Consider the following 26,955-nt stretch of genomic DNA (forward strand, 5'->3'; position numbering starts at 1 on the left):
GCTCAATACAAAAATGGGCGTACTTATATAGAGACATAAAGAAAGACTGAGGGCTTCCCTGCATGGCACCATGGTTAAGAATCCGCCTGCCAATGCAGGGGACACGGGTTCAAGCCCTGGTCAGGGGAGATCCCACATGCTGCAGAGCAACTAAGCCCACGCACCACAGCTACTGAGCCTGTGCTCTAGAGCCCACGAGCCACAACTACTGAGCCCGCGTACCACAACTACTGAAGCCCACATGCCTAGAGCCTGTCCTCCACAACAAGAGAAGCCACCACAACGAGAAGCTCATGCACCACAACAAAGATTAGCCCCTGCTCGCTGCAACTAGAGAAAACCCACACGCAGCAACGAAGATCCAATGTAGCCAAAAATAAACAAATAAAATAAACAGGGACTTCCCTGTTAGCATAGTGGTTAAGAATCTGCCTGCCAATGCAGGGGACACGTGTTTGAGCCCTGGTCCGGGAAGATCCCACATGCCACGGAGCAAATAAGCACGTGCGCCACAACTACTGAAGCCCGTGTGCCACAACTGATGAGCCTGCACTCTAGAGCCCGTAAGCCACAACTACTGAGCCTGTGTGCCACAACTACTGAAGCCCACGCGCCTAGAGCCTGTGCTCCGCAACGAGAAGCCACCACAATAAGCCAGCACACCGCAACAAAGAGTAGCCCCCGCTCACCACAACTAGAGAAAGCCCGTGCACAGCAACGAAGACCCAATGCAGCCTAAAGTAAATAAAATTTTAAAAAAGGCCAAAAATGTTTCTTTCCCAAAGAAGAGAATAGTGTATTAACTTATAGATACCTCTGAAGATTCAGATACATAAGAAGGAAAGTTCCTTTTACCTGTATGATACTAGTATACACTGTTGATTCCTAGTAATATATTTTCAGATTCATCTCAATCACTTAACATTTATAAAGTACTCCCTTTGTGCTATGCTCTGGTCTAGGTGTAAGGAATAATATGAATAAACATGTTGGGTGTCTAAGGTTTTCAGACCAGCAACAGCGATAGAAACAAAAATAACTAAAAGGCAGGTAATACATAAAACATTATGAGACTATGAGACTATAGAAATGGGAGCAGTTGATTCTTCCTAGGAATTAAGCAAAGATTTTGAGAAAAGGGAATACATTTAAGCCAAGGCAGAAGCTGGCCAGAAGGAAGGGTGTAAGCAGTGCACATCCTGCACCACTGCACATGGCACCCCTGGGAGGCAGAAGACGGGCCTCAGCAGAAGATGCTGGTGAGGCAGAACAGAGCTGACAAGAGAGCCTGATATGCCAGACTCTGGAGTTTAGATTTTATTTGTGGGTTAATTTTTAAAGACAGCAGGATAAGATAAGATCTGCTTTTCAGAAAGACAGTTTCACGGGTACAGGATGAAACCATTCATAGGGAACTCTTGGAACAATGCACCGGAGTAGCGATGTACACTTGAGATACTCAGCGCAAAGGGCATGAAGATAAAAGCTCTCAACCAGTATCTGATGAAAAGAAAAGGAGGATTGTTGGAACACTGACTGTTATCTGCCAGGCTCACACCCCACCGATCCCTGGCAGCCCTTACGTGGAATCCAGCAGCGTCCCATCCAGAAGCGAGGCGTTGTAGTGATACTTGAGGTAATCCCCCTTCTTACTCAGCACTGAACAGTCGGGGGGCTTATAGTGGGAGGTGATGCTGATGGAGTCTGAAGGGTTGTGAAAGTCAATCACATGGATGTCAAACACCAGCACAGCCGAGCCGGGGATGTTCCCTAAAGGACAGACAAAGGCAATTAGAGGGAACCCTCCAAGCAGCAGCGCACGTGCCTCCCCAGTATCACCAGGTATTCCTCACAGACCTCCAGTGAGGAACACGGGGACCCAGCTGTGAAATCCTAGGCAATGCTGGAAGAGTGGAGCTGGAAGGGCCATTAGAAGTAGCCTAACCCAATTTATAGATGGGGAAACTGAGGCACAGATTTGTCGAGGGTCCACAGTCAGGAACACACTTTGGACTAAAATTCAAGACACAGTACTACTGCCCCATGGAATGGTTCAACCTGAAAGATTTATGGCTTAAGTTCATCACAGATGAGAAAACTAAAGCTCAACCAAATTAAGGCTTGCCCCGCTCCTGCTAGACGTAAGAGGTGAGATGAGAAAATCAGCTGTAGAATGAAAATCACTTTAGTGCCCTACCACTGCTTAAGAGAAGCAAAACCAACAGAAACTTCACAGGGGAAATCACCTAGCCAAACTAGGCCCATATATGCCCCTTAAGATATACTATACCTAACAACTCACAAAGGGCTTTACAACACATCCTGTTTGTTCTACACAAAATTATTACTCTTTTCCATTTTTGAAAACATTATCTCACATCTGAATAATGTTTTACAGTTTACAAAGCATTTTTCACATACACTCTCTCATTAAATCCCTGCAGGAACCCTGTTGGGTAAATATTACCATAAATGCAGGAGTAGCAGGTCATCCATTCATTTAATGACAGCTTCTCAGGAGGGTATCGGTTGTTCACCACACCCCCAGATCATTTCAGAGAAGTTTACACGTAAAAAATTTGTAAATAGTGTTACTTAGAATCAAGGAAGTATAATATTTTCATTAGCATTTTACAGACAAGAAAACCAACTCAGATATAACTTGTTCAAGAAAACAACACAGCTACAGACAATTCAGTAGCACTATGTGAACATCAACAGCCCCTCCCCACGCCCTATCCTCCAGATCACACCACCCCCACCCCACCATGTGCTCATCTGTTTCCCGGCTGCTGTCTCTCTAACACACACTTAATGGGTAGGTGCTTGTTAGGTACCAGGCACTCTTCTAAGTGCTTTAGATGTATTAGTTTATTTAATTCTCATTATAATCCTATATTCCCAACCTACAGATGAGGAAACTGAGGCACAGATTTTGATGGCCGCCCAAAGTTACCAAGGTAGTAATTAGAGAAGCTTGGGCTTTTACAGCAGCACACAGGTGCCTCATACTCACTAGTGATGGGGAGTTGCTGAAGTGAGTGGTTAACAGGGTCCGGGATCTTTCCCAGAGGAACCAGGTATTGCAAACTGCCATAGGAGGGTGCCTGGAACCAGGGCCAAGGGCAGCTCTTTGCGGGAAACAGCACACACTAACGGAGGGCAGTGGCTGTGGAGCCAGACAAGGGGTTTCTCAATCTTGGTTGCTCATTAAAACCAACTGGGAACGAACCTTGAAAACATTATGCTCGGTGAAAGAAACCAGACACAGAAAGACAAATATTGTATGCTTTCACTTATATGAGGCACCTGGAATAGGCAAATTCATAGAGACAGAAAGTAGAACGGTGGTTACCAAGGGCTGGAGGGGGAGAGGGTAATGGGGAGTTTGTGTTGGGGATGATGGAAAAGTTCTGGGTATAGACAGTGGTGATAGTTACACAACACTGTGAATATATTCAACGGCACTGAACTGTAAACTTAAAACGTGTTAAAATGGTAAATATGTGCATTTTACCCCAATAAAAAAATAAAATAATTCACCACATTCACAGAATAAAAGAAAAAATCATGATCATCTGAAAAAAACATCACCTGGGCCCCACTCTGAGATTCAGATGTAGCTCACCTAGTGCAGTGATCTCGGCCTTGGGCGCCATCAGGATGTCCTGGAGAACTTGGTGAAAACGCAAAGGGCCAGGCCCTTTCCCATGCAGCACCTCTGGTTCTGTGATCTTTAAGCTCTCCAGGCGATTCTTGCCTGTGATATGCCACAACCTTGCAGAACGGCTGGACTACAGTGGCACCAGGCATTGGTTTTCCAGGCGTTTCTAAGGGGCAGCCAAGGTTCAGGAGCGCTGTGCTAAATGGTCGGTAAGTGAGCAGCTGAGGATATTTAGGAGCCCCACCTCTCATCTCCATGAGGAGGACCAAGGCGCAGGCCATGGTTGTGGTGAAGGGGATTGGTGGAAAAGAAAGCTGCATCCTGAGCAGCTCTAATAACCTCTCTGAAAAAAACGTGTGGATGGAGCCCAGAAAGGGACAAGAAACTGATGGCATTGGGCTGGGACAAACTTAACCTCCCCTTGCCAACTATATGGTTGGACCATTCAAGAGGGCTGTTTTCTTGCTCTCTGTACAGCCCCTGCTCAACCAGTCCCTGCTTCACTCACATGACTATCCAATTCTCTTAATCATAGCGCTTAATCAGTAACTGCCTACATGCTTGCCCCCTGCCCCAGGTGCTGGTTTCCCTGGTAACTGATGAGCCAAGCTGACATCAGTTCCCCCTTTAAATGGTGGCCCCTTCTCCCCCGCAAGTAGCGAAGATTCCTGCCATGGACTGCCTGCTCTCTGCCGTTCACGATGGGGTGTTACTCCAGGATCTTTCGCTGCAGACTTGTAAGATCCCTTATCCAATAACTGGTTGATGTCTCTGTGGCTGTCTCTGGGCTCTTTCTTCAGCTTCAAGGCTGGGCAACTACAAGGCTTGCAGCCCAGCACCAACTAAGTGAATGTTGCTTGCCACCTGGATCTACAAGAATTCAGTCATTAGCCACTGCAGTCACTGACCTACAGCACACCTTGGAAAACATTCAGGGGGAAGATCAGGGATAAGGTACCTGTGCTCTGGGAAAACTGGCAGAACAGGCCTCCAGGTTGTTAGAGGTTTTCAGGAGAAAACTTTATGAACCCAGACTCTTGCATCTTCCTACACCTAGAAAAGCACTAAAGTCAGTAACTGAGATACCTACTCCCCGTGACTAGCAGTTACCTTCTACCAAGATGTGTGCTTTAGGGCTTCCCTGGTGGCACAGTGGTTAAGAATCTGCCTGCCAATGCAGGCAACACGGGTTCGAGCCCTGGCCCTGGAAGATCCCACATGCCGTGGAGCAGCTAAGCCCATGCCACACAACTACTGAGCCTGTGCTCTAGAGCCCGCAAGCCACAACTACTGAGCCCATGTGCCGCAACTACTGAAGCCTTTGTGCCTAGAGCCCGTGCTCCACAACAAGAGAAGCCACCACAATGAGAAGCCTACACACTGCAAGGAAGAGTAGTCCCCACTCACCACAACTAGAGAAAGCGCACGCACAGCAACAATGCCCAACACAGCCAAAAATAATAACAAATAAATTAATTAAAAAAAAAAAGATGTGTGCTTTACTGTACATATCCTTCCTCCAAATTCACATATATACTGGCCATCCCTCTTACCTCTTTGGAGCAGTTCCTCAGAGCTATCTGAGAGGCTATCTCCCAGGCTATATAGTCCTCAGTAACCCCAAATAAAACTATAAAACTGAACTCACAGCTCTTACATTGTTGTTGTTGTTGCTGTTTTAATTGACACCCTCAAAGGTACATTCATGTGCAGGACTATCTTAGGGCACCAGGACTACCCCACGCCCCTGTGCTCTGATATCAGTTTGCCCAGCACTTTCCTGATAACTAACCCAGCTTCTCAGGGCCCCAGGATCCCAGGTCCAAGTATTCTGATCAGTGGAGAGGTCAATCACACCCTTTCAAGTAAGTATTCAATGTCCGGTTCTATGTCAGCTCCTAGGAAGTTAGCATGAGTCAGTCTACCAGGTGTCTGATTAAGGCACAAATGCACATCTACTGAGGCATCAATAAGAACGTAAGCTCTATGTGGGCTGGGAGTTTGTCTTTTTCTCTGCTGAATCCCCAATACCTTAGGGCAGTGCCTGGTCATGAAGGCACTCAATAAATTTTTGTTTAATAAATTTTATTTTTATTTATTTATTATTTTTGGCTGTGTTGTGTCTTCATTGCTGCACGTGGGCTTTCTCTAGTTGCAGCGAGCGGGGGCTACTCTTCGTTGCAGTGCGCGGGCTTCTCATTGCGGTGGCTTCTCTTGTTGCAGAGCACGGGCTCTAGGCGCACGGGCTTCAGTAGTTGTGGCTCGCGCGCTCTAGAGCCAGGCTCAGTAGTTGTGGCTCATGGGCTCTAGAGCGCAGGCTCAGTAGTTGTGGCGCACGGGCTTAGTTGCTCTGCGGCATGTGGGACCTTCCCGGACCAGGGCTCGAACCCGTGTCCCCTGCATTGGCAGGCAGATTCTTAACCACTGCGCCACCAGGGAATCCTGGCACTCACTAAATCTTTGATGGACAGATAGATGGGGTTGCTGGGCCTACAAAAAAACCCAGACTAGACCTCAAGCCATAAGATCCCACCTGCCCCAGGCAGCCAGCACCCCTTCCACCCTCATTCCCTCTATCTGGCTCTGCCTTCTCCAAAGAATACACAGTGTAAAAATAAGTGCTGACCAGTGTAGGGGAGTAAAATTGCCACCCCAAAAATGTCTCTTCGACATGTGGATTATTTCAAGTTGAAAATAAACAAGACACAAAAGACTCAAAAAAAAAGAAAAAAAGAAAACCTTTCTTTTTACCTCCTTAACTGCCTAAAGAATGTAGATAGAAGACCTGTTGGGGCATGGGGGGAGCTATCACCATACATAACTACTGTATGAACTAGATGTGGAGACAGGAAGGAACCTAGCAAAGTCTGTTAGTTAAAATTTCTCTTGGTGTCCCAATGTCTGTGTGGCCCCGTAAACATTTGTTTACCAAACATTTGCTTTTCCATCTCCAGGTCCGAAACCACTACCCCCAACATCCTCTTCTGTCTTTAGCTAATGGTGGTGTTTAAGGTGAGGGCTTCAGACATTTTGGTGAGTTAGTCAGTTTCCCTAGGTCTCTCCCATATATACATGTCATTAAACTTTGTTTGATTTTCTCCTGTTAATCTGTCTCATATCAATTTATTTCTTAGACCAGCCAGAAGAACCTAGAAGGGTAGAGGAATCTATCTCCTCTCCAACACCAGTAAACAGGTGAAAATAATCCAACATTTCATTAGGCCCCAACACCAGCCTCCTCTCTGAATAAACCCTTAACCAATGCAGAAAAGTATTCATCAATTTTTCCCACTAGATAAGCCGCCTCAAGAAGAGACACAGGGCTTCCCTGGTGGCGCAGTGGTTGAGAGTCTGTCTGCCGATGCAGGGGACACAGGTTCGTGCCCCGGTCCGGGAAGATCCCACATGCCGCGGAGCGGCTGGGCCTGTGAGCCATGGCCCCTGAGCCTGCGCATCCGGAGCCTGTGCTCCGCAATGGGAGAGGCTGCAACAGTGAGAGGCCCGCGTACTGCCAAAAAAAAAAAAAAAAAAAGAAGAGACACAGATGACAAAAATAAAGCGGCCGGCCAACTGGGCCAGAAGGAAACACGGCAGCTCTTGGCAGCGTGGGTTTCCTCTGAGAGCTCTGGGACTTCTGGTTGGAGTTTTCAGTTCTTCATATATGGGTATCAACAAGTCACAGCGTAATGGAAACTCATTCTTCCCCTCTGCCTATGACACAGGCAGCAAGAACCCTGGGTGCAATTCAACTCCATCACCGATTAGCTACTGTGGCCTCTAGCAAATGACTCAACCTCTCTGGGCCTCGTTATCTTAACAGAGAACTGTTTTGAGGTTTGAATGAGCTCGTACATGAGAAGTCCTTCACAGTGTGGGTAAAATATTAGCTTTCTTCACTTTCGAAAAAGAGTGCTTAAAAGGTCATGTGGAAGTTAGGGAACAGAAACTGAGGAAGTGATGCTGCCACAACCCTGCAGCAGAATCCATTCTCCACTTCAGGGCTGCAAACATCCAAACGCTCTAAATTCAGGGCTGTCCCCATGGAACAAAGCAGACAGCAGAAAGGGCCAGAGCCTTTACAGAAGGCCTACCCCCTCCCCTCCACCAACCCTGCAAGAGAAAATGGCTGCAACAAAATGAAATGCTGATGAGTCAAAAAGTCCAGCATTTCTTCCTTCCACAAATATTTACTGAATGCTTACCATGTGCCTGGCCCTGTGGTATGTGGTGAGAAAGCCACAGGCTTCCTCTGTGTCCTGACACCCTTCTAAGGTCAGTCCCTCAGTGATTAGCATTAGGTCCTGGGCAAACCCCACAAGGAGGCCAAGGGCACTCGCTAATCAATAGAACAGAAACAGACCCTGTGCAAGAGCAGCGGGGTGTTACTTGGCAGGGTGCCCCTCCCCCCACCATGGGAACAAATGATTCAGGGTGAAGTAGCCTCATGCCCAGAAAATTTATGAGACTTCAAATGTTTCCCAGAGCCTTATATAATTCTTTGCAAAACTGTCTCATACTTGTGAGAAAGCCAAAAGGAGAAATAATTTAAGCAAGTGTTTTCCATCAGTATATTCTTTTTAGGGAAAGGAAGAATTAGTCCTGAGGGCAAAATGAAACATGAATACGCTGAAAGTATTTGTCTATTCCTGCATGTATTTGGCTAGAAGTAGAAATTTACATAATACAAAACAACAGAGCATCAAGACACTAGACAAACAGTACATGAAGCAAGGTTTGTTGAATGATCTTAAGACCTTAAGCTGTGATTGGTTGTGGCTTTATAAATCAGAAATTTAAGTCAGGAAAAATAATGTTTCTCCATGGTACAGCCTAGTTTCCAACCAACCTGATGATTCTTAGATCCTCCAAACAAATCCTACTGGGAAAATTCTGAAATCCACTGTAGCAGTAGAAGTCAGAAGCAGGTTAACGAAATGAATGTGTACAGCCAGCCAGGCCAGCCAGAATCTCATCAGCAAAAAGAACACAAAAGCAAAATAAATACTGTATCAACTCTTCCAAAGTAAGTTAGCAAAAAATGGTATGTGAGAAAAAAAATAATAAAGGAAATATGGTTTGGAATACTATGCAACCATTAAAATTCTATGCAACCTGTTGGCATAAAACATTGTTCATGACAAATTACGTAAAGAGAGAAATTACAAACTAATATGTATAGGTGATCCCACTTTTGTCAGTATTTATTGACAAAAAATACTGTAGTATTTTTTGTCAATAGTGTAGATGGATATGTGTTTGTTTCCTTTTATCTACATAGATTCACATATACTCAAAAGTATAGAAGGACAGTCACTTCACGGTTATATGAGTTTCCTATTACTGCTACAACAAATTACCACAAGCTTGGTGGCTTAAAACAACGTAAATTTACTCTCATAACTCTGGACTCAAAGTCTAAATTCAAGGTATTGGCAGGGATGTGTTCCTTTTGGAGGTTTCAGGAGAATCTGTTTCCTTGCTTTTTCCAGCTTCTCAAGGCCACCCTCCTTCCTTGACTTGTGGCCCTTTCCTCCATCCTCTAAGTCAGCAGTGTAGCATTTTCTCCCCTCTCTGGTCTCCTGCTTCCCTCTTGCAAAGATCCTTGTAAGTACATCAAGGCCACCTGGATGATCCAGGATAATCTCCTCATCTCAAGACCATTACCTTAATCACATCTGCAAAGTCTCTGGGGATTAGGACATGGACATCTTTTGGGGCCGATATTCCACCTACCACATTAACAATGGTTATTCCTGGGTGGTGAGATTATGGCAGATTTTTGTTGTTGTTGATCTCTATTTTCTTATTCTAAAGTCAACGTATATTATTTGTGTAACTTTTAAAAAGAAGTTTGCTGTTTGGGTGACAAATATTCTAAAACTGGATTAAGGTGATAGTTGCACAACTCACAACATTTATTAAAAGTCATTGAATTGTATACTTAAATTGGGTGAATTTTATGGTATGTAAATAATACCTCGATAAAGTTGTTAAAAACAAAAACCAAAATCTAATGCACAGTATAGTGAATATAGACAACAATATTGTCTTATAATCATCAAACTTGCTAATTATCAATTATTCCAACCATCAAAAAGAAATGATAATTATGTACCATGATAGAGGTGCTAATTATCACCACAATGGCAATCACATTACAATATATAAATGTATCAAAATAACATGTATACCTTAAATGTACACAAGGTTATATGTCAAATATATTTCAATAAAAACGAAAAACAGGGCTTCCCTGGTGGCGCAGTGGTTGAGAGTCCGCCTGCTGATGCAGGGGACACGGGTTCGTGCCCCGGTCTGGGAAGATCCCACATGCCGCAGAGCGGCTGGGCCCGTGAGCCACGGCCGCTGAGCCTGCGCGTCCGGAGCCTGTGCTCCGCAAAGGGAGAGACCACAACAGTGAGAGGCCCGCGTACCGGGAAAAAAAATAAAAAATAAAAACGAAAAACAGATAAAGGGGGGTTGCAATTTACTTTCAAATGGCTCAACGAAGAAAAAATGTACTGTAGTTATATATATAAAGCAAATATAGCAAGATGTTGACGACTGGTGAATCTAAGTGGAGTTCACTGTACAGTTCTTTCAACTTTGGTGTAGGTTTTAAATTTTCCAAAAGGAAAAGGAAAACGGGCAGGGGGAACAAGGAGTCATGACAGAGCATCTCTAGAAACTAGAGTTATTTGAGTATTCGAGTCTGAAGCTAGACTAGCTTCTACGCTTTGCCAGAGGCCCTGGTTCCAAGCAGCGTGGAAGCATCAGTTAGTGCCTCTCTAAGGCAGTCTTAGAAGGCAGCCAGCGCTTACCTCTTCCTTCCTCGCCATACCCCAGGTGAGGGGGGACCACGATCCTCCTCTTCTCTCCAATGCAAACGCCGAGTAAACCTTCATCCATCCCAGCAATCACGTAGCCCTGCCCAATGTACGTGTCAAAGGTGCGGTTCCGCGAGTAGCTGGGAAAGAGGAAAAGAGCTTGGTCACGAGGAATACGGCAGCAGCAGTGTAGCTGGTACCATGAGGCAACAGAGCGCAGGGGCCTCCAGACTCCAGAATAGGGTGAACCCTAGAATCTGAGTACAAGCCAGGAAACACGCTCCCCTGAAATGATGAACAAGGATCCACACACTGCGTGGGAGCTGCCGCCTGCACAAACACTCCCAGAAATAAGCCCTCCAGCCCTCTGGTTTGGTCAAGTTATGAATGGGATGCGGGTTACAAGAAGCAATCATGCAGAAATGTAGCTATAATGTAAATCGGACTCTACGCTTGTTGACCATGTCAGGTTAATGAAAAAAGCATTAAGGGCGCCCTTGTCAGAAACTAAGAATTTCTCTGTTATCTCTTGTAAAGAAACAACTTAGAAGTTCTAGAGTCTTCTATTACTCTAACATAAAGTTTCAAATGAAAGCCCAAAAAGGAAAAAAAAAAAAAAGAAACTAAGAATTTCTCTAAAGAGGAGAGTATCTGTATATGTGGGACATGAATATTCAGATTGCCAGAAAAGTAGCACATATACTGAGAGCAATTTAACTCTGCAGTGAACTCGCCCTACTGCAATCCATGCTCACCAAGCTACCACCCGGTGAGTACCTGAATTTCCCAAGTGCCTCTGGTAGGAGCCCCAGGCATTCCACTCAGTGGAGAGATCCAGCCTCTGTATTAATTGCCAGTTGAGTCTGATTACTGAGTTTGGAGAAAACAAAGCCTGATGATTCCAGAATAAAATAATAAAACTTCATTTGCCACTTCAGATACTGAACTCTTAACCACAGTGATCTGTACCCATTACCCACCCCCAGCTGGAGCAGATGTGGCAAAAAGCTTGTCCTGAGAAAGAGCCAGTCAGTTCCACTGTCACCTCATCAAACACAGCCCAAGGATGACTGTGTCAGAGAAGATGGTCAGCAGTGGGACCAGGGAGATGAAAAGGCAGAGCTGTGAGAGGCTCTTCCTCCTCAACACCCCTCAGGGACCACAAAGCCAAGGGGCGTGAAGAAATGATAGTAACAAATGATTCTCCTCATCCAGGAAGCAGATTTTCTACATAATTATCTGTATTTCACTGTATATGTATGGAAGACCTATGAAGTGCATAACTCTGGTTCCCTGTGAAGAGGGGAACTGGGTGATTGAGGGACAAGGATAGGTGAAAAATTCTTCATTGTATATTCTTTTACACTTTTAGGATTTTGAACCATATCAATGTATCACAGTAGGAAAAAACGATGTTTAAAAAGAAAAAGAATATTCTCTATCATACAAACTAAAAAGTTACAATAGCTAAAGGTATGATTGTGGCCCAGAAATAGCTAGATCACTGGAAAAGGATAAAAATTCTAGACCAAGACCCACAAGTGTATACAAGAATTTGGTACATGATCAATGTCAGATTTTAAATGAGTGAGGAAAATACAGTTATTCAATAAAGGGTGTTGGAGAAACTGGCTAACCATCTGGAAAAAACCATTTAGATCCTTACTGTCATACTGAACACCACAATAAATTCCAGATGGATTTAAGATTGAAACATGAAAGCATTTATAAACACTGAAGAGAGCCTGCAGAAGCTTTTTAATATTTACTTCAAGTGGTGAAAATGGAAGGGGTTGATGTGAAATTATTACATTTTATTAAATATCTTTGCATTGTTTCACTTATACAACAAGAACATAATATTCTTTAAAATAAAAATTCTAATAGAGAATATTTTAAAGGATAAAAAAATAAAGCCATTAGAAGAGCAGGAGGAAAATACAGGTGAATATTTATATACTCTAGGGGAAAAAAAAACAAGTCCAGGGGCAGGGAGAGACTTTTTAGCAAGTTACTCAAGACAGAATATATAAGAATTTACATAAGAATAAAGGGAGCCATAAAGGAGAAATGGAATGTATTTAACAACATAAAAGGTTTATATTTAAACAGATCAAAAATCACAACAACCGAAATTAAAATGCAAATAAACAGGCAGTATGCTTTCAACAATATGCAACCATAAAATTGTTAATATCTTTAATGTACAGAGATTTTAAATTAATAAGAAAAGGACAAATACCAATATCCTCAATATAAAAACAGGCAAATACACAAACAGGTAAATCACAAAAGAAAATATCCAAATAGTCAATAAACATTTGAAAGAATTTCAACCTTAATAGCAATCAAAGAAATTCACATTACAATTATAAAGTTCTATTTTTCTCCTATAAATTGGCAAAGATTATTTTTAAATAATACCCAATGTTGCTGAGTTTGCAGGAAATGGGGTACTCTTAGTGATGTAAAACCTTCCTTGAGGACAACTTGGTACTTATATCAAAAGCTGTAAAAATACACATAACCTTAAACCTAGAGATTCTTCTAGAAATTTATCCTAAGGAAACAATCATATTATTTAAGATTTAGCTACAAAAATAATTATTGCAGTCCCTCTTAGAACATCAAAAGATAGAAAATAATAGGGATTGATTACTAAATTAAGGCAAACCTATATAATGGAATATTACTTAGCTCTTAGGATGGATTAGACCCCAGTGTACTAAAATGGAAATCTGTTTGAAACCTAAGAAAACTGGTTCCATTAATATGAAAAGAAATCTGGTATCCACTAGAAAAATGGCTTTTCAACTAAAAATAAAATTCCAGGGAATAAAAGACAGAACCAAGATCATATGTGACAAGTAATCACACGCACACACTCTCTCAATTTTTTTTAATAGAAAAAATAAAAACAACTCAAATGTCATCAATGGGGAATGGTTAGATAAATATGGTATATTCACTCAATGAAACACTACACAGACATAAAAAATGATTTCTCTCTACGCATTAATATGGAAAAATTCCAAGGTGAAAAAAAGCAAGGAGCAGGGGCTTCACTGGTGGCGCAGTGGTTAAGAATCCGCCTGCCAATGCAGGGGACATGGGTTCGAGCCCTGGTCCAGGAGGATCCCACATACCGCGGAGCAACTAAGCCCATGCACCACAACTACTGAGCCTGCACTCTAGAGCCCGCGAGCCACACTACTGAACCCACATGCCACATCTACTGAAGCCCGTGCGCCTAGAGCCTGTGCTCCACAACAAGAGAAGCCACCGCAATGAGAAGCCCGCGTGCCGTAACGAAGAGTATAGCCCCTGCTCGCCACAACTAGAGAAAAGCCCATGCGCAGCAATGAAGACCCAAGGCAGCCAAAAATAAATTAATTAATTAAAAAAAAAGCAAGGAGCATAATAGTGTATATAGTACGTAGCATTATGTTATCTGTATATGTATATAATACATAATGTTATATATGTATGTATATAGTATTCTATATGCTATATACTATAAAGCGGAGAAAATAATATAACAATTGTATTTGCTTATATCTGCTTTAGGAAAAAAATCCACACATTTGAAGAATAAAAAAGAAACTTATTAATAACAGTGGTTAACTCTAAGTGGCTTGCGGGCAGGGGGATGTGAGGTTGGCAGGGATGGTCGGTACAACACATCTTAACGCATATTTTGTTTTAATTTTGAACCATGAGACTACTGCCTTTTTCCAAAAAAGTCAAATGAAAAATTTAAAAGAAGGGATCCGCGGAGTGGTAAGAATGAATTATGCAAATAAAATTATACCGTATAAAAATTCTGTAATGTTTCTGGGTGACTAATTAAACGAGAAGTCTCTTACCTCAGAGAAACAGGTAGATTGCTGTCACTACTTGCTTGCTCTATAGGAAGCTAAAGGAATCCAAACAACACATGCCACCTGAATGAGCAACGCATACCAAACACCTGTTGCCTGCTCACAACTGCAGGCTAAGCCTGATAAACAAAGCTTTGAATAACAACAGGCTCCGCCCAGCATCCAAACAGTCCCTGCAGCAGATAAACCATGAAAGTTTGCAAAGTGCTTCTGCCTACCTTCTCTCTTTAATCTAACCATCTCTTTGAGAAAGGTGCTAACAACAACGAAAAAACTGAAGCTCAGGGAGGTCAAATGCTATCCAAAGTCACACACCTAGTGCACCACACACAGGGACTGGAATCCAGATCTCCCAGCACCAAGTCTCTTCTCTTCGCATCCTACCGCCTGGACCTGCCTCCTGGTCACTTCCCACCTTGGACCCCAGAGTTGGGTTTATACTTGAATAGCCGAGCACAGTCTAGAGGGACTGTGGGAGTCCAGGGTGAGCCTCTCCTGCTTTCCTGCAGACCCATCTCCCACAGGCCCCAAGGAGACCGTTCTAACAACCTCTGAAGGAATTCAGTATCAGAAAATAGAAACCTATACTGGAGATGAAAATACTAACTCAAAATCAGCACTGACAAGCTATAAACTATATTTAATAAGATGTTCTGGTAAGTGAAGGACCCTGTTGTTTGCTTACCTGGAATCAAAGAATGTACCATCCAGAAGTGTGCCGTTGTAATGATACCTGAGAAAGTCCCCCGTTTGACTTTGCCGCTCACAGTTTTCAGGAACTACCTTATTCTCAATGGAAATGCCATCCTTGGGGTTATGGAGGTCCAATAATGCAACATCAAACACCAGAGATGCCTGCCCAGGAATGTCTTTCCCTAGAGTGGAATGAAGGAAGATGATGAAATCAGGACACAAGATTTAGGAAGTATCAATACTTTAACTACAATTCAACACCCACTACGTTGGTGTTACACATTCCTTGAAGTTTCCCAGCCAAGGAATCAAATGTTCTTCCACATCTTGGGTGGTCCCCCACGGTGTCTAACCGTGCTATCTCACGTGGTGTCCAACCGAGGGCTGGCAGGTATAATTTGAAGCCTGACTTCCTCAGAAAAAGGAGCAAACCGATAATAATGACATGGAGAATACTGTGACCACATTTTCTATGCTTGTACTTGCAAATCAAGGCTCTATGTGAGTGGTTATATACCCACATGCAAACCCAAATACATACCTCTGTGGGTTTCTGTTTGTATATAGATGCAAATCACAGACATTCCACAGCTTGGATCTGGTTCTGGAGAACACTACATAGACTTGTTCTTTGGAACTCACAGACAATTATTTTAAAATTTATTTTATTGAGTACAGTTGTTTTACAATGTTGTGTTAATTCCTCCTGTATAGCAAAGTGATTCAGTTATACATATATATATATATTTTTTTTTAATAGTTCGTTCTTGGAGTATAATTGCTTTACAATGTTGTGTTAGCTTCTGCTGTATAACAAAGTGAATCAGTCACATGCATACATATATCCCCATATCCCCTCCCTCCCGAGCCTCCCTCCCATCCTCCCTATCCCACCCCTCTAGGTCACCTCAAAGCACCGAGCTGATCTCCCTGTGCTATGGGGCTGCTTCCCACTAGCTAACTATTTTACATTCAGTAGTGTATATATGTCGATGCTACTCTCACTTCACCCCAGCTTCCCCCTCCCACCCCGTGTCCATTCTTTATGTCTACATCTTTATTCCTGCCCTGCAACTAGGTTTATCAGTACCATTTTTTTTTTTTTTAGATTCCATATACATGTATTAGCATGTGGTATTTGTTTTTCTCTTTCTGACTTACTTCACTCTGTATGACAGACTCTAGGTCCATCCACCTCACTACAAATAACTCAATTTTGTTTCTTTTTACGGCTGAGTAATATTCCATTGTATATATGTGCCACATCTTCTTTATCCATCCATCTGCCAATGGACACTTAGGTTACGTCCATGTCCTGGCTATTACAAATAGTGCTGCAGTGAACATTGTGGTACATGTCTTTTTGAATTATGGTTTTCTCAGGGTATATGCCCAGTAATTGCTGGGTCATATGGTAGTTCTATTCTTAGTTTTTTAAGGAACCTCCATACTGTTTTCCATAGTGGTTGTATCAATTTACATTCCCACCAACAGTGCAAGAGGGTTCCCTTTTCACCACACCCTTTCCAGCATTTATTGTTTCTACATTTTTTGATAATGGCCATTCAGACTAGCGTGAGATGATAGCTCTTTGTAGTTTTGATCTGCATTTCTCTAATAATTAGTGATGTTGAGCATCTTTTCATGTGTCCCTTGGCCATCTGTATGCCCTCCTTCGTGAAACGTCTACTTAGGTCTTCTGCCCATTTTTTAATTGGATTGTTTGTTTTTTTGATATTGAGCTCCATGAGCTGTTTGTAATTTCGGAGATTAATCTTTTGTCTGTTGTTTCATTTGCAAGTATTCTCTCCTATTCTAAGAAATCAAAGATGACAAACAGATGGAGAAATATACCATGTTCTTGGATTGGAAGAATCAATATTGTAAAAATGACTATACTACCCAAAGCAATCTACAGATTCAATGTAATCCCTATCAAACTACCAGTGGCATTCTCCACAGAATTAGAACAAAAAATTTTACAATTCTTATGGACACACAAAAGACCCTGAATAGCCAAAGCAATCTTGAGAAAGAAAAACGGAGCTGGAGGAATCAGGCTCCCTGACCTCAAACTATACCACAAAGCTACAGTAATCAAGACAGTATGGTACTGGTACAAAAACAGAAATAAAGATCAATGGTACAGGATAGAATGCCCAGAGATAAACCCACGCATATATGGTCACCTAATTTACGACAAAGGAGGCAAGAACATACAATGGAGAAAAGATAGGCTCTTCAATACATAGTGCTGGGAAAACTGGACAGCTACATGTAAAAGAATGAAATTAGAACACTACCTAACACCATATACAAATGTATATATATTCTTTTTCATATTCTTTTCCATTATGCTTTATTACAGGACATTGACTATAGTTCCCTGTGCTACACTGTAAAACCCTGTTGTCCCTCCATTCCATACACAATAGTTTGTATCTGCTAATCCCAAACTTCCAATCCATCCCTCTACCACCCCACTTCCCCCTTGGCACCCACAAGTCTGTTCCCAATGTCTGGGAACTCACAACCAACTTTTTTTTTACATCTTCATTGGAGTATAATTCCTTTACAATGCTGTGTTAGTTTCTGCTGTATAACAAAGTGAATCAGTCATATGCATACATATATCCCCATATCCCCTCCCTCTTGCGTCTCCCTCCCACCCTCCATATACCACCCCTCTAGGTGGTCACAAAGCACCAAGCTGATCTTCCTGTGCTATGCAGCTGCTTCCCACTAGCTATCTATTTTACATTTGGTAGTGTATATATGTCCATGCTACTCTCTCACTTCGTCCCAGCTTACCCTTCCCCCTCCATGTGTCCTCAAGCCCATTCTCTACATATGAGTCTTTATTCCTGTCCTGCCCCTAGGTTCTTCAGAACCTTTTTTTTGTTTTAGATTCCATATATATGTGTAAGCATACAGTATTAGTTTTTCTCTTTCTAACTTACTTCACTCTGTAGGACAGACTCTAGGTCCATCCACCTCACTACAAATAACTCAATTTCGTTTCTTTTTATGGCTAAGTAATATTCCATTGTAAATATGTGCCACATATTCTTTATCCATTCATCTGTCAATGGACAATTAGGTTGGTTCCATTTCCTGGCTATTGTAAATAGTGCTGTAATGAACATTGTGCTACATGACTCTTTTTGAATTATGCTTTTCTCAGGGTATATGCCCAGTAGTGGGATTGCTGGGTCATACGGTAGTTCTATTTTTAGTTTTTTAAGGAACCTCCATACTGCTCTCTATAATAGCTGTATCAATTTACATTCCCACCAACAGTGCAACAGGGCTCCCTTTTCTCCACACCCTCTGCAGCATTTATTGTTTGTAGATTTTTTGATGATGGCCATTCTGACCGGTGTGAGGTGATGCCTCATTGTAGTTTTGATTTGCATTTCTCTAATGATTAGCAATGTTGAGCATCCTTTCGTGTGTTTCTTGGCAATCTGTATATCTTCTTTGGAGAAATGTCTATTTATGTCTTCTGCCCATTTTTGGATTGGGTTATTTGTTTTTTTGATATTGAGCTCCATGAGCTGCTTGTATATTTTGGAGATTAATCCTTTGTCAGTTGCTTCGTTTGCAATACCTTCTCCCATTCTGAGGGTTGTCTTTTCCTTTTGTTAATGGTTTCTTTTGCCGTGCAAAAGTTTTTAAGTTTCATTAGGTCCCATTTGTTTATTTTTGTTTTTATTTCCATTTCTCTAGGAGGTGGATCAAAAAGGATCTTGCTGTGATTTATGTCATAGAGTGTTCTGCCTATGTTTTCCTCTAACAGTTTTATAGTGTCTGGCTTTACCTTTACGTTTTAATCCACTTTGAGTTTATTTTTGTGTATAGTGTTAGGGAGTGTTCTAATTTCATTCTTTTACATGTAGCTGTCCAGTTTTCCCAGCACCACTTATTGAAGACACTGTCTTTTCTCCATTGGATATTCTTGCCTCCTTTATCAAAGATAAGGTGACCATATGTGCGTGGGTTTATCTCTGGGCTTTCTATCCTGTTCCATTGATCTGTAGTTCTGTGTTTGTGCCAGTACCATCCTGTCTTGATTACTGTAGCTCTGTAGTACAGTCTGAAGTCCAGGAGCCTGATTCCTCCAGCTCCGTTTTTCTTTCTCAAGATTGCTTTGGCTATTCAGGGTCTTTTGTGTTTCCATACAAATTGTGAAATTTTTTGTTCTACTTCTGTGAAAAATGCCATTGGTAGCTTGATAAGGATTGCATTGAATCTGTAGATAGCTTTGGGGAGTATAGTCATTTTCACAATGTTGATTCTTCCAATCCAAGAACATGATATGTCTCTCCATCTGTTTGTATCATCTTTAATTTCTTTCAGCAGTGTCATAGTTTTCTGCATACAGGGCTTTTTTCTCCTTAGGTAGGTTTATTCCTAGGTATTTTATTCCTTTTGTTGCAATGGTAAATGGGAGTGTTTCCTTAATTTCTCTTTCAGACTTTTCATCATTAGTGTATAGGAATGCAAGAGATTTCTGTGCATTAATCTTGTATCCTGCTACTTTACCAAGTTCATTGATTAGCTCTAGTAGTTTTCTGGTAGCATCTTTGGGATTCCCTATGTATAGTATCATGTTATCTGCAAACAGTGACAGCTTTACTTCTTGTTTTCCAATTTGGATTCCTTTTATTTCTTTTTTTTTCTCTGCTTGCTGTGGCTAAAACTTCCAAAACTATGTTGAATGATAGTGGTGAGAGTGGGCAACCTTGTCTTGTTCCTGATCTTAGTGGAAATGATTTCAGTTTTTCACCACTGAGAACGATGCTGGCTGTGGGTCTGTCATATATGGCCTTTATTATGTTGAGATAAGTTCCCTCAATGCCTACTTTCTGGAGGGTTTTTATCATAAATGGGTGTTGAATTTTGTGGAAAGCTTTTTCTGCATCTATTGAGATGATCATATGGTTTTTCTCCTTCAATTTGTTAATACGGTGTATCACGTTGATTGATTTGCATATATTGAAGAGTCCTTGCATTCCTGGGATAAACCCTACTTGATCATGGTGTATGACCCTTTTAATGAGCTGCTGGATTCTGTTTGCTAGTATTTTGTTCAGAATTTTTGCATCTATGTTCGTCAGTGATATTGGCCTGTAGTTTTCTTTTTTTGTGACATCTTTGTCTGGTTTCGGTACCAGGGGATGGTGGAATGAGTTTGGGAGTGTTCCTCCCTCTGCTATATTTTTGAAGACTTTGAGAACTCTGTGAAGCCTGTGAAGCCATCTGGTCCTGGGCTTTTGTTTGTTGGAAGATTTTTAATCAGAGTCTCAATTTCAGTGCTTGTGATTGGTCTGTTTATATTTTCTATTTCTTCCTGGTTCAGTCTCGGAAGGTTGTGCTTTTCGAAGAATTTGTCCATTTTATTGGCATAGAGGTGCTTGTAGTAATCTCTCATGTCCCTTTGTATTTCTGCAGTGTCAGTTGTTACTTCTCCTTTTTCATTTCTAATCCTGTTGATTTGAGTCTTCTCCCTTTTTTTCTTGATAAGTCTGGCTAATGGTTTATCAATTTTGTTTATCTTCTCAAAGAACTAGCTTTTATTGATCTTTGTTATCGTTTCCTTCTTTTTCCTTTATTTCTGATCTGATCTTTATGATTTCTTTCCTTCTGCTAACTTTGGGGTTTTTTTGGTGTTCTTCTTTCTCTAATTGCTTTAGGTATAAGGTTAGGTTGTTTTTTTGAGATGTTTCTTGCTTCTTGTGGTAGGATTGTATTGCTATAAACTTCCCTCTTAGAACTGCTTTTGTTGCATCTCATAGGTTTGGGGTTGTCATGTTTTCATTGTCATTTGTTTCTACATGTTTTTTGATTTCCTCTTTGATTTCTTCAGTGATTTCTTGGTTATTTAGTACCATATTGTTTAGCCTCCATGTGTTTGTATTTTTTTACAGTTTTTTTCTTGTAACTGATATCTAGTCTCATAGCGTTGTGGTCGGAAAAGATACTCAATACAATTTCAATTTTCTTAAATTTACCAAGGCTTGATTTATGACCCAAGATATGATCTATCCTGGAGAATGTTCCATGAGCACTGAGAAGAAAGTGTATTCTGTTGTTTTGGGATGGAATGTCCTATAAATATCAATTAAGTCCATCTTGTTTAATGTGTCATTTAAAGCTTGTGTTTCCTTATTTATTTTCATTTGGATGATCTGTCCATTGGTGAAAGTGGGGTGTTAAACTCCCCTACTATTATTGTGCTACTGTCGATTTCCCCTTTAATGGCTGTTAGCGTTTGCCTTATATATTGAGGTGCTCCTATGTTGGGTGCATAAATATTTACAATTGTTATATCTTCTTCTTGGATTGATCCCTTAATCATTATGTAGTGTCCTTCTCTGTCTCTTGTAATAGTCTTTATTTTAAAGTCTATTTTATCTGATATGAGAATTGCTTCTCCAACTTTCTTTTGATTTCCATTTGCATGGAATATCTTTTTCCATCCCCTCACTTTCAGTCTGTATGTGTCCCTAGGTCTGAAATGGGTCTCTTGTAGACAGCATATATACGGGCCTTGTTTTTGTATCCATTCAGCCAGCCTGTGTCTTTTGGCTGGAGCATTTAATCCATTTACATTTAAGGTAATTATCAATATGTATGTTCCCATTACCATTTTCTTAATTGTTTTGGGTTTGTTTTTGTAGGTCTTTTCCTTCTCTTGTGTTTCCTGACTAGAGAAGTTCCTTTAGCATTTTTTGTAAAGCTGGTTTGGTGGTGCTGAATACTCTTAACTTTTGCTTGTCTGTAAAGGTTTTAATCTCTCCGTTGAATCTGAATGAGATCCTTGATGGGTAGAGTAATCTTGGTTGTAGGTTCTTCCCTTTCATCACTTTAAATATGTCCTGCCACTCCCTTCTGTCTTGCAGAGTTTCTGCTGAAAGATCAGCTGTTAACCTTATGGGGATTCCCTTGTATGTTATTTGTTGCTTTTCCCTTGCTGCTTTTAATATTTTTTCTTTGTATTTAATGTTTGATAGTTTGATTAATATGTGTCTTGGCGTGTTTCTCCTTGGATTTATCCTGTATGGGACCCTCTGTGCTTCCTGGAGGTGATGGGTTATTTTCTTTCCCATGTTAGGGAAGTTTTCAACTATAATGTCTTCAAATATTTTCTCAGTCCCTTTCTTTTTCTCTTCTTTTTCTAGGACCCCTATAATTCAAGTGTTTGTGCGCTTAATGTTGTCCCAGAGGTCTCTGAGACTGTTCTCAATTCTTTTCATTCTTTTTTCTCTATTCTGCTCTGCAGTAGTTATTTCCACTATTTTATCTTCCAGGTCACTTATCCGTTCTTCTGCCTCAGTTATTCTGCTGTTGATTCCCTCTAGAGAATTTTTAATTTCATTTATTGTGTTGTTCATCATTGTTTGTTTGCTCTTTATTTCTTCTAGGTCTTTGTTAAATGTTTCTTGTATTTTCTCCATTCTATTTCCAAGATTTTGGATCATCTTTACTATCATTACTCTGAATTCCTTTTCAGGTAGACTGCCTATTTCCTCTTCATTTGTTTGGTCTAATGGGTTTTTACTTTGCTCCTTCATCTGCTGCATATTTCTCTGTCTTCTCATTTTGCTTGACTTACTGTGTTTGGGGTCTCCTTTTCGCAGGCTGCAGGTTTGTAGTTCCTGTTGTTTTTGGTGGCTGTCCCCAGTGGGTGAGGTTGGTTCACTGAGTTGTGAGGCTTCCTGATGGAGGGGACTGGTGCCTGTGTTCTGGTGCATAAGGCTGGATCTTGTCTTTCAGGTGGGCAGGACCACGTCCGGTGGTGTGTTTTAGGGTGTCTGTGAACTTATTATGATTTTAGGCAGCCTCTCTGCTAATGGGTGGGGTTGTGTTCCTGTCTTTCTAGTTGTTTGGCATGGGGTGTCCAGCACTGGAGGTTGCTGATCGTTGAGTGGAGCTGGGTCTTAGCATTGAGATGGAGATCTCTGGGAGAGCTGTTGCCGATTGATATTACGTGGGGCCTGGAGGTCTCTGGTAATCCAGTGTCCTGAACTAGGCTCTCCCACCTCAGAGGCTCCAGCCTGACACCCGGCTGGAGCACCAAGACCCTGTCAGCCACACGGCTCTTTTTCTAGTTTCTGTCCTTTTTCCACACATATAGGTTTTTACCTTCATATCATTCAGTCCTGCTAAAGTTGTGGGGTCATCTCAGAGATCAATCTGAGTCCCTGTTAGTGTTGGAGGGTCTCCTGCAGAGGCAGGGGGTGGCTGTGGCTTATTGTGGGGACAAGGACACTGGCAGCAGTAGTTCTGGGAAGTACTCCTTGGTGTGAGCTCTACCAGAGTCCCTCACAACCAACTTTTTTTTAAATAAATTTATTTATTTTATTTTATTTATTTTTGGCTCGTTGGGTCTTCATTGCTCTGTGCAGGCTTTCTCTAGTTGCGGCGAGTGGGGGCTACTCTTCGTTGCAGTGCGCAGGCTTCTCATTGCAGCGGCTTCTCTTGTTGCACAGCATGGGCTCTAGGCACATGGGCTTCAGTAGTTGTGGCACGCGGGCTCCGTAGTTGTGGCTCGCAGGCTCTCGAGTGCAGGCTCAGTAGCTGTGGTGCACGGGCTTAGCTGCACTGTGGTATGTGGGATCTTCCCGGACCAGGGCTCGAACCCGTGTCCCCTGCACTGGCGGGCAGATTCTTAACCACTGCGCCACCAGGGAAGTTCCCCAATTTTTAAAGAGACAAAAATTCAATCCTTTAAGTTCATCCAAAACAAGATATAAGTAAAACTAAAGTTAGCTGAGATAAGAGGGGAAAAAACGGCACCCACAATCCAAAACATAAATAGTCCTCCAATCATTTCTATTTCAGTTCAGGATGGTATTGCTTCTCATGGATATTCCTAACAGTGAGGATTTATTGAATATGTGCCACACGATAATCCACATGAAGAGATTATTGGGCACTAGCTCTTCCTGCAAAGATCAACATCAACCAATAAGTAACTCTAAATCCAGGACTCTGGGATAGAAGGAAGTTAGTTACCTGACAAACCACTTACCTCCACACTCTTACTTGCCATTTGTTATGTCATGCAAAGGAGAAGGCCTAGACAAGTGAACCACAGGGCATGCCAAGACTGTGCTCCTTCAACTGGCTCTTTGGCAGAGCCCACCCCTCTGTCTCCTTCCCCTCAGAGGAATGGTGAAATCTGCTGAAAGCAGGCTGCTGAGTCAGCCTCTGGATCGCCAGGTGTGGTTAATCCCTGAAATGCAGGTGTGGGTGTGGGAGGGTGTGTGATAGAATATTAATCTTTTTTATTTTTCTGTATCTTTTAATTTAATAGAAAACAGAAAGCCTTACGGTAACCCCAGGGTTTAAATTTTTCTAGCATTATTATGTACTACCTGAATATTTGCTTCTTTTTATAACAACTTTATTGAGATATAATTCCCATACTATACAATTCACCTGTTTAAATTTATACCTGGATAGCTGAGCACAGTGTCAAAGTATAAAGCATTTAAAAATAACTATTTTAAATAAACTATTTATTTAAAATATTTATATTATTTATTTTAAATAAACTATGTATTTAAAATATTTAAATTATTTATTTATTTAAAATAAACTATGTATTTATATTATTTATTTAAAATAAACTATGTATTTAAAATATTTAAATTATTTATTATTTATTTTAAATAAATAAATAACATTCATCACATCGGGCTAGGCATCTAGCTTTACTTTGTACCTCATATGCATGTGGATGATGATAAAAGGATTTGGGAGACAAGGAGAATGAACTTCCATTAGCCAAGGATGAGAGAGTTTGAGTAGTGATAAGAATAATAACATATCTTGGGGAGGGGAGAATTAAGATATATTTGCGGCAGTTACTTTCAAGCTTTATTTTTCTTTTAGCAGGTTTTTAAAGAAACTGTCTGCAGATTCCCAGTAATAAAAGTGGAGGTCGACAGGAGAGAAGGCTCCCCTCTCCTCCTGCTCTGTAGACCTAGAACTCTCAGAAAACATAGCTTGGAAACATTATATTAGGGGGTTATTAGAAGTCAGGTATCACTGTCAGTAAACTTCTTAAATAGCATCACATTTTCTTTTTTTTTCTCTTTCTTTTCTTTCTTTTTTTTTTTTTTTTTGGCCACACAGCTTGTGGGATCTTAGTTCCCCGACCAGGGATGGGATCCATGCCCCTGCACTGGAAACATGGAGTCTTAACCACTGGACCACCAGGGAAGTCCCGAGATGTCTTACTTAAGAACAACAGTGAGGGTCGGATGAATTGGGAGATTGGGATTGACATATATACACTATTGATACTATATATAAAATATATAACTAATGAGAACCTACTGTATAGCACAGGGAACTCTACTCAATACTTTGTGGTAACCTAAATGGGAAGGAAATCCAAAAGAGAAGGATATATGTATACGCATAGCTGATTCACTTCGCTGTACAGTAGAAGCTAACACAACATTGTAAAGTAACTAGACTCAAATAAAATTTTTTTAAATAAAATAGTGTTAGGTGGAAAGAAAAAGAACAACAATGACCATTAATAGGTGGAGATTTCTGTAACTTACTCATCAGACAGCAAATGATCTAGACTAGCACCGTCCAAATAGAACTTTCTGCAGTGATGGAAATGCTCTGTATCTGCCCTGTCCAGTATAGCAGCCCTTGGCAACAAGCAGCTCTGAAGTACATGAACTGTGGCAGTGTGACCAAGGTACAGTATTTAAAGTTTTATTTAACCTAATGTAAATGTAAATAGCTATATGTAGCTAGTGGCTACCATATTGGACACTGCACGTCTAGACCAAAAGCTCTGGTGGGTTTCACACGGTACGTTAAATTAACCACTGCAAAAGAAATCAAGACAGATGAGAGTGGCTCAAAGAATGAGAAGGACTTACCATCTCCATCTTCTCCATAGGCCAGAAAAGGAGGTATGGTGATGATGCGCTTTTCTCCCACACACATCCCCAGCAGCCCTTTGTCCATTCCAGGAATCAGCCAGCCAATTCCCACATATGTGTCATATGTTTTCATGCGATTGTGACTGAAAACCAATGAGAAATGGGAAAAGTTCCATACCATGAGGGCATTTCCAATTCATCCTTCAAAAGGTTTTTGTTACCCAAAATTCAGCTACCAATGAACTCATACCCATCCCTGGAGAAAAAGCATGTATACATCTTTGTTCCCAATCACAGAGCAGTTGGGAATGAATCCCTTTTCTGATTTCTCCATGGGCATAAAAAAGCGGATGAGAGAGAAAGAACTAAGGGGCATTTCAATGATAGTACCATGAATGGCGGGACTTACCTCGAATCAAACAGTGTCCCATCCAAGAACGTTCCATTGTAGTGGTACCTAACAAAATCAGACACCTGGATGGTCCGAGGGCAACTGGGGGGCTTGAAGTAAGTGTGAATCTGAACCTGATCTTCCGAATTCCAAATATCCATCAGAAGTACATCAAAATGAAGCACTGAATCTGGGGGAATCACACCAGCTAGAAAATAAAGAGAGTTCACACTGAGAAGCTGCTGCCTTTTGGGCCAGACAAATAAACACCTAGGATGCTGCCAAGGTGAATGGAAGCCAAAAGGGCTCGAGAGGTCACATACAATTCCAAAATGAACCACATTCCCTCTTTTTTTCCAAATGAAAAACAAATTTTTTTGCCGCACCCTGTGGCTTGCGGGATCTCAGTCCCCTGACCAGGGATTGAACCCAGGCCATGGAATTGAAAGCCCAGGATCCTAACCCCTAGGCCACCAGGGAACTCCCTCCAAATGAAATTTAAAGAAAAGAGAAAAAACACAAAAATTTCCTCTCAGCAAGGATAACATTCAGTACACCTGTGTTAATAACACTTCTTTCA

The 26,955-nt window shown here is 41.4% G+C and overlaps 1 protein-coding gene across 2 annotated transcripts in view; it reads right to left on the reverse strand.

Annotated features, from left to right (window-relative positions):
- FKBP9 (FKBP prolyl isomerase 9) overlaps positions 1-26,955 on the reverse strand; it is a 50,903-nt gene that overhangs the window by 9,293 nt on the left and 14,655 nt on the right. For both annotated transcript variants that reach the window (XM_027102248.1, XM_027102247.1), the window contains exons 3-7: positions 26,394-26,583; positions 25,982-26,127; positions 15,058-15,247; positions 10,486-10,631; positions 1,584-1,770 (exon numbers count right to left, since the gene is read on the reverse strand). In XM_027102248.1, the coding sequence (XP_026958049.1) occupies positions 1,584-1,770; positions 10,486-10,631; positions 15,058-15,247; positions 25,982-26,127; positions 26,394-26,583 (859 nt within the window). The remainder of the gene's footprint in view (positions 1-1,583; positions 1,771-10,485; positions 10,632-15,057; positions 15,248-25,981; positions 26,128-26,393; positions 26,584-26,955) is intronic.

This window comes from Aethalodelphis obliquidens, unplaced genomic scaffold, assembly GCF_003676395.1.
Source record: "Aethalodelphis obliquidens isolate GAN/ISIS:26980383/991018 unplaced genomic scaffold, ASM367639v1 scaffold5, whole genome shotgun sequence".
NCBI lineage: Eukaryota > Metazoa > Chordata > Mammalia > Artiodactyla > Delphinidae > Aethalodelphis > Aethalodelphis obliquidens.